The sequence below is a fragment of the Maniola jurtina genome, chromosome Z, assembly GCF_905333055.1.
Source record: "Maniola jurtina chromosome Z, ilManJurt1.1, whole genome shotgun sequence".
In the NCBI taxonomy this organism is placed as follows: Eukaryota; Metazoa; Arthropoda; class Insecta; order Lepidoptera; family Nymphalidae; genus Maniola; species Maniola jurtina.
In genome coordinates, this window is record NC_060058.1 from 7,473,238 (window position 1) to 7,489,381 (window position 16,144).

The following is a 16,144-nucleotide window of genomic DNA, read 5'->3' on the forward strand; positions in this document are numbered from 1 at the left end:
TCTGTTAACTTATAATTAATTAGTATCTTGTTGAAAAAGTGTAGATACTTAAGAGAAAATTTAATGTAATTTAAATAATGCCAATTTTTTTTTTACATTATATAGGGGATGTTCAGACGGAAAATAAATGAGCCAATTTAGCAAGATACCTACTGTCGAAACCTATTGTTGGGCTCGAAATAAATAACCGCGTTACGGAATTTTTAATAAAGGCCTACATAATTCACCGTAAATGAAATAATTATCGTAAATAACTCGCACCTGTTATTGTCCGAGTTAATAAACAATTATTTAGATAGATTACATTAAATAAATTATAGCTATTTGCATACTTATATATTTTCTAACATGTAGATTGTAGGTGTACGTAATTTTATATTCCTCAAAAGGATCATGACGATAAATGTTAATGAAGTTTAAGTTTAAAAGTTTAAAGGCAGAGGGTTGCCACGATATTAAGTATTTAGCAATGCATAACGTGATTTCTAATACTATTCCGAAAAAAATGAAAATTACACTTTATATTTTGACGTAAGATTCTATACCTCTTTTTTTACCTGTTATCTGACAAAGCCACCATGATCCTAACTTCTTAGTCGGTGATCGTTCCTCCCTGTGTTGGGGACAACATTCAGAGAAACTTTCAGCTTAATAAAATAACAAAGGTCTGGCCCTCGCGGCCTCTCCCTCTATAATATTAGTACTTTATCAGTATTACTTTCTGGGAGAGTGGCAAGTGAATCAAATTTTATTTCTCGCCTTTTATATTGTTTTTCTTTTTTTTTTTGATCGTGAATGTTTTTTTTTTCAGACTGACAGTTATCCTCAGAACCTGCTTCCGAACCAGAGTTTGCACGTCATGGGCTTAAATGAATAAAAATACCAGCCAAGTGCGAGTCAGACTCGCGCACCGAGGGTTCCGTACTCGGGCATTTTTCTGACATTTTTTACGATAGATCAAAAACTATTGAGCATAAAAATCTGCTTTAGAATATGCAGGCCCTTATGATACCCCACTTAGTATAGTTTTCTTGTGATGAGATCACAAATTCATGGTTTTCGGATTTTTTCCTTTACTTGGGCTGTAAGAGCTACCTACCTGCCAAATTTCAAAGTTCTAGGTCAAGGGGAAGTACCCTTTAGGTATTCTTGACAGGTACGATAGAGGGACAGTCGGACACACGGACAGACGGACAGACAGACAACAAAATGATCCTATAAGGGTTCCATTTTTCCTTTTGAAGTGCGAAACCCTAAAAATTGTTACTCAATGCATGAGAGCCGCAAATTGATCAATAATTTTGAATTATTCTTTGAACGTTTTAAAAACATTGATTCAAATATTATAAATAAGTAATTCAGAAAATAGTTCCAAGGATCGTGAAATGAAACTCATGTTACCATAATACTTGCGAAATTGAAGATAACGTTATTACAACTTAGTGACGGCGAAGCAGTCTCTTGCGGGTGAAATTACTAGATAAATACCTCCTGAGTCCTGAAAGTGGAATATAGATATAATCGAATAACTTGTCTCATAAGGTTTTGCTTTCCTAATTGTATTTCAGATACTTGTTGGATTGTCACTTGGGATAACTCGGGCAATGATATTTACTTATATATAGTTACCTTTGTTCCAAAGCTTTGACTGTACAACGTCCCCCTACATCTGTACTAGTAACATTATAAAGAGGAAAGAATTGTTTGTTTGAAATCTATAACTCTGAAACTGCTGAACAGATTTTAATAATTTTTCACCTTTAGAAGCTATATTATCCAAAAGTATCATAATGCATATGCTATGAATTATTATATATGTAGTGCGGACGAAGTCCCGGGAGGAAGGCTTAGTTTGCATCGTGGAGACAGATATGGGATACTTTGTGTCCCGTAAAATCAAAGATTTTTCTAAACTCTAACTTTAGAAGTTTTCATAAAGTCTTTTACTTACCTATCTAATCTAATCTAGGTGAATTAAGTCTATGACACAAAATAAAGGATACCTTTCAATAAATTAAATAAAGTTATTGATCCTATGTTAAACCATATAAATCTACTGCCGATGGTTAGTAGGTTAGTAGACTTGACAGGTCGTAAAACTGTAATGCGATTTCGATCAGTTGTCTGATCAAGGTCTTCACCCTTAAGGACGTATTTGCACACTTGTATAGATTTTCGGTACGCTTTGTGGCTAAAATATACTAAGTAAATTGGAACTACAGATTGCTAAAAATAGATTGGTCCTTTATCTCCAGAGATCGAGTAATTTTTTGATAAAATCATTAATTTTGATACTATAAGAACGATTTTCCTTCACCTCTTCCACGCAGAATTAACGATTTAGGGTCAAGTTTAGGTACATTTTTCTCAGTTTACGTACGGATTTTATTCTTCTAATAAATATTTTCCGTTAGCACATAATGTGTACCTCAAAATGTGAGATTATTATATTAATAGTATTATAAAAATAAATAAAAACATCGTGTATAAATTTTTCACGTATTTTGCTTCAACCGCAAACCTTAATACAGTGCACTAAGGGTTATTTTGATATTGGGCAGGCAATGGTATGATTTCAAAATTATATCAGTCAGCGGCCAGCCGCCTTCGTGGGTGGTCTCTGCGTCGGTTGCTATAATTTTTTGATGTGGAAAAGATCGCTGTACGAACACAAAATAGTTCGACAAAACCCTAACTGATATTTATAGGTACTTATTCCGTGATTGTGCTGATATTTTGGCAAGGTAAGATAATAATGATAATATTATGTACCTATTATCACATTTTATCGTTAGCTGGATTTTTTTCTTGAGCATGATAGTGATCTGATAGTGAACTTCGAAGGCTGCGACAGGAATTTGAAGACTAGAAGAACTAGATGTGTCCAGTTTGGGCTCGTTTTCTTAGTCATGACGAGATCTTACCTCCGGAATTGGTAGAGTGACCTGATGGTATACCTCGAAAGTCACTATTGGAACTCGGAGACGAATAGAGCTAGGTGTTTCGAGTTTGGGCTCATTTTCTTAGACATGATGAGATCTTACCTCCGGATTTGTGGAGTGACCTGATGGTATACCTCGGAAGTCACTATTGGAACTCGGAGACGAATAGAGCTAGGTGTTTCGAGTTTGGGCTCATTTTCTTAGACATGATGAGATCTTACCTCCGGATTTGTGGAGTGACCTGATGGTATACCTCGGAAGTCACTATTGGAACTCGGAGACGAATAGAGCTAGGTGTTTCGAGTTTGGGCTCATTTTCTTAGACATGATGAGATCTTACCTCCGGATTTGTGGAGTGACCTGATGGTATACCTCGGAAGTCACTATTGGAACTCGGAGACGAATAGAGCTAGGTGTTTCGAGTTTGGGCTCATTTTCTTAGACATGATGAGATCTTACCTCCGGATTTGTGGAGTGACCTGATGGTATACCTCGGAAGTCACTATTGGAACTCGGAGACGAATAGAGCTAGGTGTTTCGAGTTTGGGCTCATTTTCTTAGTCATGATGAGATCTTACCTCCGGATTTGTGGAGTGACCTGATGGTATACCTCGGAAGTCACTATTGGAACTCGGAGACGAATAGAGCTAGGTGTTTCGAGTTTGGGCTCATTTTCTTAGTAATGATGAGATCTTACCTCCGGATTTGTGGAGTGACCTGATGGTATACCTCGGAAGTCACTATTGGAACTCGGAGACGAATAGAGCTAGGTGTTTCGAGTTTGGGCTCATTTTCTTAGTCATGATGAGATCTTACCTCCGGATTTGTGGAGTGACCTGATGGTATACCTCGGAAGTCACTATTGGAACTCGGAGACGAATAGAGCTAGGTGTTTCGAGTTTGGGCTCATTTTCTTAGTAATGATGAGATCTTACCTCCGGATTTGTGGAGTGACCTGATGGTATACCTCGGAAGTCACTATTGGAACTCGGAGACGAATAGAGCTAGGTGTTTCGAGTTTGGGCTCATTTTCTTAGTAATGATGAGATCTTACCTCCGGATTTGTGGAGTGACCTGATGGTACACCTCGGAAGTCACTATTGGAACTCGGAGACGAATAGAGCTAGATGTTTCGAGTTTGGGCTCATTTTCTTAGTCATGATGAGATCTTACCTCCGGATTTGTGGATTGACCTGATGGTATACCTCGGAAGTCACTATTGGAACTCGGAGACGAATAGAGCTAGGTGTTTCGAGTTTGGGCTCATTTTCTTAGTAATGATGAGATCTTACCTCCGGATTTGTGGAGTGACCTGATGGTATACCTCGGAAGTCACTATTGGAACTCGGAGACGAATAGAGCTAGATGTTTCGAGTTTGGGCTCATTTTCTTAGTCATGATGAGATCTTACCTCCGGATTTGTGGAGTGACCTGATAGTATACCTCGGAAGCCACTATTGGAACTCGGAGACGAATAGAGCTAGGTTTTTCGAGTTTGAGCTCATTTTCTTAGTCATGATGAGATCTTACCTCCGGATTTGTGGAGTGACCTGATGGTATACCTCGGAAGTCACTATTGGAACTCGGAGACGAATAGAGCTAGGTGTTTCGAGTTTGGGCTCATTTTCTTAGACATGATGAGATCTTACCTCCGGATTTGTGGAGTGACCTGATGGTATACCTCGGAAGTCACTATTGGAACTCGGAGACGAATAGAGCTAGGTGTTTCGAGTTTGGGCTCATTTTCTTAGTCATGATGAGATCTTACCTCCGGATTTGTGGAGTGACCTGATGGTATACCTCGGAAGTCACTATTGGAACTCGGAGACGAATAGAGCTAGGTGTTTCGAGTTTGGGCTCATTTTCTTAGTAATGATGAGATCTTACCTCCGGATTTGTGGAGTGACCTGATGGTATACCTCGGAAGTCACTATTGGAACTCGGAGACGAATAGAGCTAGGTGTTTCGAGTTTGGGCTCATTTTCTTAGTAATGATGAGATCTTACCTCCGGATTTGTGGAGTGACCTGATGGTACACCTCGGAAGTCACTATTGGAACTCGGAGACGAATAGAGCTAGATGTTTCGAGTTTGGGCTCATTTTCTTAGTCATGATGAGATCTTACCTCCGGATTTGTGGATTGACCTGATGGTATACCTCGGAAGTCACTATTGGAACTCGGAGACGAATAGAGCTAGGTGTTTCGAGTTTGGGCTCATTTTCTTAGTAATGATGAGATCTTACCTCCGGATTTGTGGAGTGACCTGATGGTATACCTCGGAAGTCACTATTGGAACTCGGAGACGAATAGAGCTAGATGTTTCGAGTTTGGGCTCATTTTCTTAGTCATGATGAGATCTTACCTCCGGATTTGTGGAGTGACCTGATAGTATACCTCGGAAGCCACTATTGGAACTCGGAGACGAATAGAGCTAGGTTTTTCGAGTTTGAGCTCATTTTCTTAGTCATGATGAGATCTTACCTCCGGATTTGTGGAGTGACCTGATGGTGTACCTCGGAAGCCACTATTGGAACTCGGAGACGAATAGAGCTAGGTGTTTCGAGTTTGGGCTCAATTTCTTAGTCATGATGAGATCTTACCTCCGGATTTGTGGAGTGACCTGATGGTATACCTCGGAAGTCACTATTGGAACTCGGAGACGAATAGAGCTAGGTGTTTCGAGTTTGGGCTCATTTTCTTAGTCATGATGAGATCTTACCTCCGGATTTGTGGAGTGACCTGATGGTATACTTTGGAAGTCACTATTGGAACTCGGAGACGAATAGAGCTAGGTGTTTCGAGTTTGGGCTCATTTTCTTAGTCATTATGAGATCTTAACTCCAGATTTGTGAAGTGACCTGATGGTATACCTCGGAAGTCACTATTGGAACTCGGAGACGAATAGAGCTAGCTGTTTCGAGTTCGGGCTCATTTTCTTAGTCATGATGAGATCTTACCTCCAGATTTGTGGAGTGACCTGATGGTGTACCTCGGAAGTCACTATTGGAACTCGGAGACGAATAGAGCTAGGTGTTTCGAGTTTGGGCTCATTTTCTTAGTCATGATGAGATCTTACCTCCGGATTTGTGGAGTGACCTGATAGTATACCTCGGAAGCCACTATTGGAACTCGGAGACGAATAGAGCTAGCTTTTTCGAGTTTGAGCTCATTTTCTTAGTCATGATGAGATCTTACCTCCGGATTTGTGGAGTGACCTGATGGTATACCTCGGAAGTCACTATTGGAACTCGGAGACGAATAGAGCTAGGTGTTTCGAGTTTGGGCTCATTTTCTTAGTCATGATGAGATGTTACCTCCGGATTCGTGAAGTGACCTGATGGTATACCTCGGATGTCACTATTGGAACTCGGAGACGAATAAAGCTAGCTGTTTCGAGTTCGGGCTCATTTTCTTAGTCATGATGAGATCTTACCTCCGGATTTGTGGAGTGACCTGATGGTATACCATCAGGTCACTCCACAAATCCGGAGGTAAGATCAAGGTATTGGAACTTACAAAACGAGCTCAAACTCATAACATCTAACTCTACTCGACTCGAAAGTCCAATAGTGGCTTTTGAAGTATACCTTCAGAGCACTCCAACAAGTTTCAAGGTATAATCTCGTCATAACTAACAAAACGAGCCCAAACTCGAAACACCTAGCTCTATTCGTCTCCGAGTTCCAATAGTGACTTTCGAGGTATACCATCAGGTCACTCCACAAATCCGGAGGTAAGATCTCATCATGACTAAGAAAATGAGCCCAAACTCGAAACACCTAGCTCTATTCGTCTCCGAGTTCCAATAGTGACTTCCGAGGTATACCATCAGGTCACTCCACAAATCCGGAGGTAAGATCTCATCATGACTAAGAAAATGAGCCCAAACTCGAAACAACTAGCTCTATTCGTCTCCGAGTTCCAATAGTGACTTCCGAGGTATATGATCAGGTCACTCCACAAATCCGGAGGTAAGATCTCTTCATGACTAAGAAAATGAGCCCAAACTCGAAACACCTAGCTCTATTCGTCTCCGAGTTCCAATAGTGACTTTCGATGATACCATCAGGTCACTCCACAAATCCGGAGGTAAGATCTCATCATGACTAAGAAAATGAGTCCAAACTCGAAACACCTAGCTCTATTCGTCTTCGAGTTCCAATAGTGACTTCCAAAGTATACCATCAGGTCACTCCACAAATCCGGAGGTAAGATCTCATCATGACTAAGAAAATGAGCCCAAACTCGAAACACCTAGCTCTATTCGTCTCCGAGTTCCAATAGTGACTTCCGAGGTATACCATCAGGTCACTCCACAAATCCGGAGGTAAGATCTCATCATGACTAATAAAATGAGCCCAAACTCGAAACACCTAGCTCTATTCGTCTCCGAGTTCCAATAGTGACTTTCGAGGTATACCATCAGGTCACTCCACAAATCCGGAGGTAAGATCTCATCATGACTAAGAAAATGAGCCCAAACTCGAAACACCTAGCTCTATTCGTCTCCGAGTTCCAATAGTGACTTCCGAGGTATACCATCAGGTCACTCCACAAATCCGGAGGTAAGATCTCATCATGACTAAGAAAATGAGCCCAAACTCGAAACACCTAGCTCTATTCGTCTCCGAGTTCCAATAGTGACTTCCGAGGTGTACCATCAGGTCACTCCACAAATCCGGAGGTAAGATCTCTTCATGACTAATAAAATGAGCCCAAACTCGAAACACCTAGCTCTATTCGTCTCCGAGTTCCAATAGTGACTTCCGAGGATACCATCAGGTCACTCCACAAATTCGGAGGTAAGATCTCATCATGACTAAGAAAATGAGTCCAAACTAGAAACACCTAGCTCTATTCGTCTCCGAGTTCCAATAGTGACTTCCAAAGTATACCATCAGGTCACTCCACAAATCCGGAGGTAAGATCTCATCATGACTAAGAAAATGAGCCCAAACTCGAAACACCTAGCTCTATTCGTCTCCGAGTTCCAATAGTGACTTCCGAGGTATACCATCAGGTCACTCCACAAATCCGGAGGTAAGATCTCATCATGACTAAGAAAATGAGCCCAAACTCGAAACACCTAGCTCTATTCGTCTCCGAGTTCCAATAGTGACTTTCGAGGTATACCATCAGGTCACTCCACAAATCCGGAGGTAAGATCTCATCATGACTAAGAAAATGAGCCCAAACTCGAAACACCTAGCTCTATTCGTCTCCGAGTTCCAATAGTGACTTCCGAGGTATACCATCAGGTCACTCCACAAATCCGGAGGTAAGATCTCATCATGACTAAGAAAATGAGCCCAAACTCGAAACACCTAGCTCTATTCGTCTCCGAGTTCCAATAGTGACTTCCGAGGTATACCATCAGGTCACTCCACAAATCCGGAGGTAAGATCTCATCATGACTAAGAAAATGAGCCCAAACTCGAAACACCTAGCTCTATTCGTCTCTGAGTTCCAGTAGTAGGTTCCAAAGTATGCAATTTCATCAAGTCGGGAGGTAATGTAATGCTATCCTTCTCAGATTATTTTAGTCATAGTAGGAGCTCATAATTTCATAAGCATGGAAATGTTGTTCATTGCCAAGAAGTCATGGTGAAATATTTCATCATCAGACCCTTAGTCTGTAGGCACTGTTCTACTTACTGTATTATTGTCAAGATACATATTTAAAAAAAAAACTGTTAAAAAAATAGATGACCAAATATAAAATAAAATAAAAATATCAAAGTATCAAAATCAAGTCGATTCACTCATTTTGACGCAGCTGTGTGCGTGTGGGCAGTGTACTTATGTAGTAGTGCAATTTTGATACCTATTCATTTTGCAAAGACGTCCTTAACTACTCAACTAGTATTAACTAAATCACTGTGATAAGGGTATAATTTCTAGGGTACCAAAGGAATATATAAATAGAATTCTTATTATATAGTTTGTTGTTATTATAGTTGTTATTATAATGTTATAAGTATTATGTATAAATCAGATAAGTGTGTATCTATTTAATCATGCCTGACACATTATTGTACATTTTTTGATATTATATTTAACCAAAAGGTTATAGGATCACTTTGTTGTATGTCCGTCTGACTGTCTGTCTGTCCGCCTGTCCGTCTGTCCGTTTCTATGTCTGTCCATCTTTCCGTCTGTCCGTTTCTCCGTCTGTACATCTGTCTGTCTGTCCGTCTGTCATGTCTGTCAAGAAAACCTATAAAGTACTTCCCGTTGACCTAGGCGCCTTTAACGAAACAGTAAATTCAAATACAAATGAAATGTAGTTTTTCGATCTTAAACATGCCATTTTGGCATTACTTAAAGGGCAAAGCAAAATTTTTAGTTTTGTACTTTGGCAATAGAAGATATTTATTGTTATAAGATACTGGAGCAAGTTTGTGCGTAATAAAGAGAGATGCATTACCCAGCAACAGTACAGTTATACGAGATGGTATCGCAATTTGCAGGTCATATTTAATCATAATCTAAACTTGTTTGGCACACCGTGACAACTAATGTTTTGTTGATTTTAATATCAAGTTTTATGTTTTTAATAACATACCATTTAAGGGGGATGGAATGTTAGGTTTAGACTTTCTGTATTACTATGCATCGAATATCAACTTGAAGACAAATATTATCACACTATCTCAATATGGAGCGGAATATTCTTTACAAATTCTTGATAGCGTAGGTTATTTAACTGAAATGTTATGTATTCCAGTGCGAAGTGATCCATTCACTATTTACTTTTAAATAATTTGAATAACGTGAATGATTGCGTTATCCATAATAAGCAATTGACGAAAAATGTTTTTCTTGCGGGATGTATAAGGAGAATTAAAAATAACAGCCTACCGTTTAAAATTTTAAACACTAATGAACACGATGTTTATTTACCAATGTTTCAGCCCGAGATATATTCGATTGAAAATTATAATATATGCAATTTGAAATCTAATAGTAGGTAACAGCTTAGAGCGAGCAAAACTCCTATTAATTTTTTTTTTAAATTAACTGCATAAAATAATAATTTAATTACTGCATAAATTCCCTCTACCAAACATTACAGTGGATTCTCTCTCTGGTTGAATTTATTTCTCACATTTAGATCTCAATCAAGGATATCGCCAAGTAGTACTGGATGAAAAGAGCAGGGAGTATACGGCGTTTACTACAAATACTGACTAATACCAAATGATAAGATTGCCGATTCATAATAGAAACTTAACCGATATTTTACAAAGACAAAATCAAAAATCAAATCAGTTTAAAATTAAATCCTGAGAAATGTAGATTCAAAAAAAAACTTTATTTAGAACATTTAGTATCAAAAAATGGAGTATTACCCGATCCAGCAAAAGCTGAAATATTACAGAAATATCCAGCACTAACTAATACTGATGAAGTAAAATGATAACCTCTCCGAAGGGCGAAGGGCATTCTAAATCAAGTAATCGATGCATTCGATGATCCAAAAGCGATCATCAAATGCATCGACCACTGATTTAGAACTTGTGAAAGTTTATTCGAATCGATTTTTAAAAAAAATTTTATATTCAGACGATGATGCGTCTGGAAATATCGATTTCCACGTCCCGCCTACGTAACCCGCCTCCGTAGTTTAGTAGTTTTCAAAGTAATTAAAAGTTTTTGTTTTCAGATTCAAGACCTGAACACGGAGGAGGAAAAGGTCCCCACGATGAAGAAGAACAAGTGGAAGACGAATGTTGTCAAAAATGCATCGAGCCCTGTCCTGGACCAATGCGCGCCGTGTGCGCCACACATCGATTTGAAAATTTACATGTAAGATATTCACAAGATAACTAAACTAAGCACAAATTTATTTTATGCTAACCCCTGACCCAAAAAGAGGGGTGTTATAAGTTTGACGTGTGTATCTGTCTGTGGCATCGTAGCTCCTAAACTAATGAACCAATTTTAATTTAGTTTTTTTTTTGAAAGGTGACTTAATCGAGAGTGTTCTTAGGCTATAATCCAAGGAAATCGGTTCACCCGTTTGAAAGTTATCAGTTTTTTTTTTCTAGTTATTACTGTCGGGGGTGTTATAAATTTTTAATTTACACTTATATCTTTATATTATTTAAATCTAACTTTCAAAGCCCTCCGATTTAACATTACATCTTTAAAATTAAAAGTTATGAAAATTGATAAAATTATAAAGTTTGTCTAGTGAAAGCTAAGAATGTAATATGGCGACAAATTGCAAAAAAAAGTAGATCGTGTATCCCCGGGTTAACTAGTAAATATTATAAAGGTAATAAAAAATAGTCCTAACAAAATAATGAATCCTGAAAATTGTTATTGAGTAAGGAGAGTTTTATTGAGTATTGTCAGATGAACAGATAATTTTATCACGTCATCTCTCAATGTTCACTGCCCCGCTCTTCTTCAGTTGACCTAGGTGCCAGGCTTTGCAGTTAATTATATCAGAAGTCGGTTAAAATCACTTAATACCTCTCTCTGCTCTTGCATAATCCGAGATCCACAAGGCCGAGCCTAGTATGATGTAATAATAATGTCATCGCCATAGGATATTAAACCTGAAATTGACGGAACAAATATAGTACGAGCACTTACGTAATATGCATAATCCAATCTGTCTATCGATCTGGTCCCTTGTAGTTCGAGGTGTCCAGGCGGAAGCTAAATATGCGATTATCTTCAGCATCAAAATCCAATTTTAATATTGTGCTTTTTATGTGTTTTTATGTACTGATTTTGTAAAGTACAATAAAAGTATATTCATTCATTCAATTCATCAACCGATAGACGTCCACAGCTGGACATAGGTCTCTTATAGGGACTTCAACATACTAGGCTATCTGCAACTCTCTGTTATCGTAAGGAGCTTTGAATTAGCTTAGTTTCTTAATAAGTCAGATTATCTCTCGTCCACCAAGTGGAACGTCTTCAAAAGTTCAATGGCAAGCACCTAATGAATCTGCTGATTGTGATGTGAATCGAGATCTTCAGTAGCAAGCATAAATTTTACCATTTAACTTCAAGTTCCAACTCTTCAACCTGATGATACAGGGGTAGTGTCCACATAAGCCGCCAGAACGGAGGAGTTATCGGTGTTTAAAATAAGACCGTTTGCCTAATAATATTATGTTAATTCACTTGTTGCCGTAAAGATTAAATTTATAAATATCTCTGACATTTCATAAAGCTGATGATGAATGGTATTATAATTTGCAAAACGTGGTTTTAATTTTTCGCCCAAGTTTTAGCTGGAAAATGCGTCGGCAGTCAGTTCTGCCGCAGACATTTTCCGTTAAAATTCTGAAAACAAAGGCTGACAAAACTTATGAAGCTATTCAGACATTTTAACCCCAGGTTGGCCAACAAATTAGTTGTGCAAACCGTTATTTCATTTTAAAATATTATATTTCAAAGGGTTGGCTTTTATTATCAAAGGGAGACAAAAATATATACTTAACCCTGTTAATTATATTCCTCGGACACAAAGGTGGTTTAAAGAGAGAATAATGTAGGTATAATTTAATGAACATGCTAATTGTAAAACGAACCAATCTATTTTACTTGGCCAAAAGGGTTATGATTTTTCCAATACATACTCAAATGATAATTTACCTACTAGAACCCAGAGCTGGAACCCAAAGGTTAATGATCAAGTTTATAGCCACTTGATACCCACAATATTATGAATTCACAATCAGCAGATCCTTACCGGATTAGGCAAGTAATAACCTTGCAGCATTATGATTGAGAATAAGAGATTTTACATAATGTTTTGCAGTGACTTCGAAGCCTAAGCTCAATCTATAAGAATATACCGCGCGTGGAATTCACCGTTATGACTTATTATATAATATTAGTATATACCTATCAATACTAATAGAGGTATAAAGAGGTAGAGAGGAAAAAAATCTGATAACCCCGCCCCTTGCATCAAATTGTCCGTCCGTCGTATTTATTTCTAGCACATAACGCTTTGTGTTTATTAAAAAAGTTAAATATGGGAAAGGCATTATACATTATTTAAGAAAAGTCAAATATTCTTTAAAAATATGCAAATAAGGTTAAGGACATAAAATTATCGACATCATCATCTCAACCCATTCCTGTCCTATGGGTTTCCTCCAGAGCGAAAAGGGCTTTGGCTATAGTCTATACCACACTGATCAAATGCGGATTAGCAGACTTAAAGATATGAAAACGAATTTGAGGACAAAAGTTTATCATCATCATCGTTTCTATCCACGGGTTTCCTGTCAAAATAAGAAGGGTCTTAGGCCATAGTCAACCCTATTAGGCACGTGCGGATTGGTCGGTGTAGTGACTTCGACTTCACCACTTTTGAGAATATTATGGAGAACTTGCAGGTTTCCTCGCTATGTTATGTTCACCGTTTATAGTTCGTTCACACAGGCTGCGTATTGCGTAAGCGTAGACGTAGCGCGTACCATGGCGTTGTAATGTATGGAACTGTATAAACATGGCACACCACTTGCGTAAAGCGTGGACGTATGCATGGCCCAGTGTGTTAGGGGTGTACGCGCGTCACTACGCACGTGTCAAGTGTACGTAATTGGTGTGAATCGGCCTTAAATTAAATTGCCAAATAGTTAGAGGCCGATATCTTAACAATTAGGCTTCCGCTTTAATGAAAAATTTAGTTGACATTAATTTTAGGAAACCTAATTGTTTCAATAATGCGCGGCAAAGGCTTCTTGATAATTTGTGCAATTGATACTTGCCGGAATTATTATAATATTGTCAATACTGTGGGAATGAAATGAAAAGAATTAGCGTCATATTACTGAAATAATGCAAACTACAAGTTTTGCGATTTTAATTCAAGATACCTTCAAAGCCAGAACAGAATAACAATGCAATACTTACTAAATAGGACGCGACAGGTCGAAATGGCCGATCGGGGTACTAGGCGCGGCGGGGGGGCTGGATTAGCGCGGGGGCTGTGCGGGTGTGCGGGGTGTCCCCACCCGGATTGCCATCTCGACCTGTCGCCTGTACCTACCTCTACCTCGAACTCTCGAATACATATCAGCCTACCTACATTCTTCATTATCTTGTCTTGTCAAAGGTCCATATTTATTTATCCATAAGAAAATTTCTCGCGTAATTAACCATTTTATAAAACTTGTCATTTTCAGAATGAGTTTAATTTAATTACTGCTGCATAGCCTATATAATATTATTGTACAATAATTAATTGTAATTCTCACTTGTCACGGGTCTTTTGAGTCGCCCCTTTGTGTTCGTCCCTCAAATATTGCTTCAACATTCTACCGTGAAAATAAACTTGTTATATAAATAAAGGTCATTTTTCAAATACCACGAATGACGATGTACAAGTCGTTCATTTGGTATTTTAAAAAATTTGTACCATACAGATAAACAAGTAAACAGACGCACAAAATCAGTTCATAAAAGATAAGATACTAAAAATAAAGATTGAAATACATATATTCTGAAAAACAGTTTATGGCCGGCTCATATAACCTTTTGTATATTAATGGTAGTTAGGTACTATGTCAGAAACCTATATTAAGTAAAGGCAGAAAATGCAAATGAATACAATCGGATGAACGATGCGCAAGTGTTAAAATGTCATCCATAAACCATGCGGCAGACACATAGATACCTACCCTACATACTTATACATAAATTTTCAACCTACACCTACTAGAAGATGCCTGCATCAATTAAGGGGTTTCAAAGTCTTACGACAACATAATATTGATTTTTGGGGATAAAAAGTAGCCTGCGCCATCTCCAAGATACAAACTATCTATGTGCAAAATCATCATGTCCGCAACTTCGTCCACGTGGATTTAGGTTTTCAAAAATCCCGTGCGATGTCTTAGATTTTCCGTGGCAAAAAGTAGCCTTTCTTTCCCAGGATGCCAGAATTATCCAGAATTATCTCTGAATCAAAATTGTTTAAATGGATGGGCAGTGGAAAGGTAGTAAACGGGCAGATAGACAGATAGACACACTTTCGCATTTTTAATATTAGGTATGGAGATTATTTCTTGTGTATATTATGAACCTAAATGGAAATTCCTTGATGAACAGCTAGTATTTTAGTAAAAGCAAATCATAATTTGTTTACTGGATTCCAATGATAGTTTGTTGTTACAGGTGGAAATGCTGTACCAAAGGTATTTTCTGCGTATGAACCAAACTAACATGACACATCTACTTGGTCTGTTGCTGGGTCTTGCGATTATGCTGACCTTTGTGCAAGTGAGGACGCTACTCATCGCGGAGGACTTCCTCGCCACCATCATGCCCTCACACGAACTATCATTCCTGGACAAAGACACGTTCAAGTACAGTATTGAACTTTTAAACTTTAATTATTCTTTTCTTTCCTTTATTTACTTCAGGAGTTTTGTGCATAAGCACATGCCAGTCCTATTATAATCTAAATATACACATAACAGAAAAAACAAAATTCTTAAAAAAATAAACAATAACATAAACAGAAAAATTATTAAAATTAATGAAAAGAAAAGAATACATGAGAAGTATCATGTAATATAGACTGAGATGATACCGACGACTGCGCGAGCGCATGGCTGTAGGTTTTTAGAAATCCCGTGGCATGTCTTTGATTTTCCGGGGTGCAAAATATCCAATGTCTGTCCCCGGATGCATCTCTGTATCAAATTTCTTCATAATTGGCTAAACGGAGGGCCCATGAAAACATAAAAGACAGACAGACACACTTTCACTTTTAGAATATTAATTATAAATATTACTACTAGTATTGTAGCACTAACACATATTATTTACAGCTAACTAACATAATATTGTGGGTCTTCGTTGTCTGATCAAATAAAGATATACAATATAGATATATTATAAGGATTGTTTTCAGCCTGTTAAAAATAAATTTAAATTAAGATTATCCTAATTTAAGCATCGTAAAGCTAGGAGAATAATAGATAAGTGCTCATTCTAACCTTTTCTTTCACAACAGTTTTCTGAACCTAGGGACTAATTCTCAAACTTCAACGACAATGACCGACACAGGACTCACGGATTACAACTCTACGATTATACAACGGACTTACTACCAAAAGGACAGACTGTCCCACATTATCAACATCATAACCCTCGGAATCACAGCAGCTGTTTATACGTGTAAGTATCATTTTATTTACCTTTAATTAATCAAAAT

At 38.0% G+C, this 16,144-nt stretch overlaps 1 protein-coding gene across 2 annotated transcripts in view; it reads left to right on the forward strand.

Moving 5' to 3' along the window:
* LOC123880070 (adenylate cyclase type 6) overlaps positions 1-16,144 on the forward strand; it is a 155,854-nt gene that overhangs the window by 107,474 nt on the left and 32,236 nt on the right. For both annotated transcript variants that reach the window (XM_045927963.1, XM_045927964.1), the window contains exons 5-7: positions 10,610-10,752; positions 15,100-15,290; positions 15,944-16,107. In XM_045927963.1, coding sequence (XP_045783919.1) covers positions 10,610-10,752; positions 15,100-15,290; positions 15,944-16,107 — 498 coding nt within the window. The remainder of the gene's footprint in view (positions 1-10,609; positions 10,753-15,099; positions 15,291-15,943; positions 16,108-16,144) is intronic.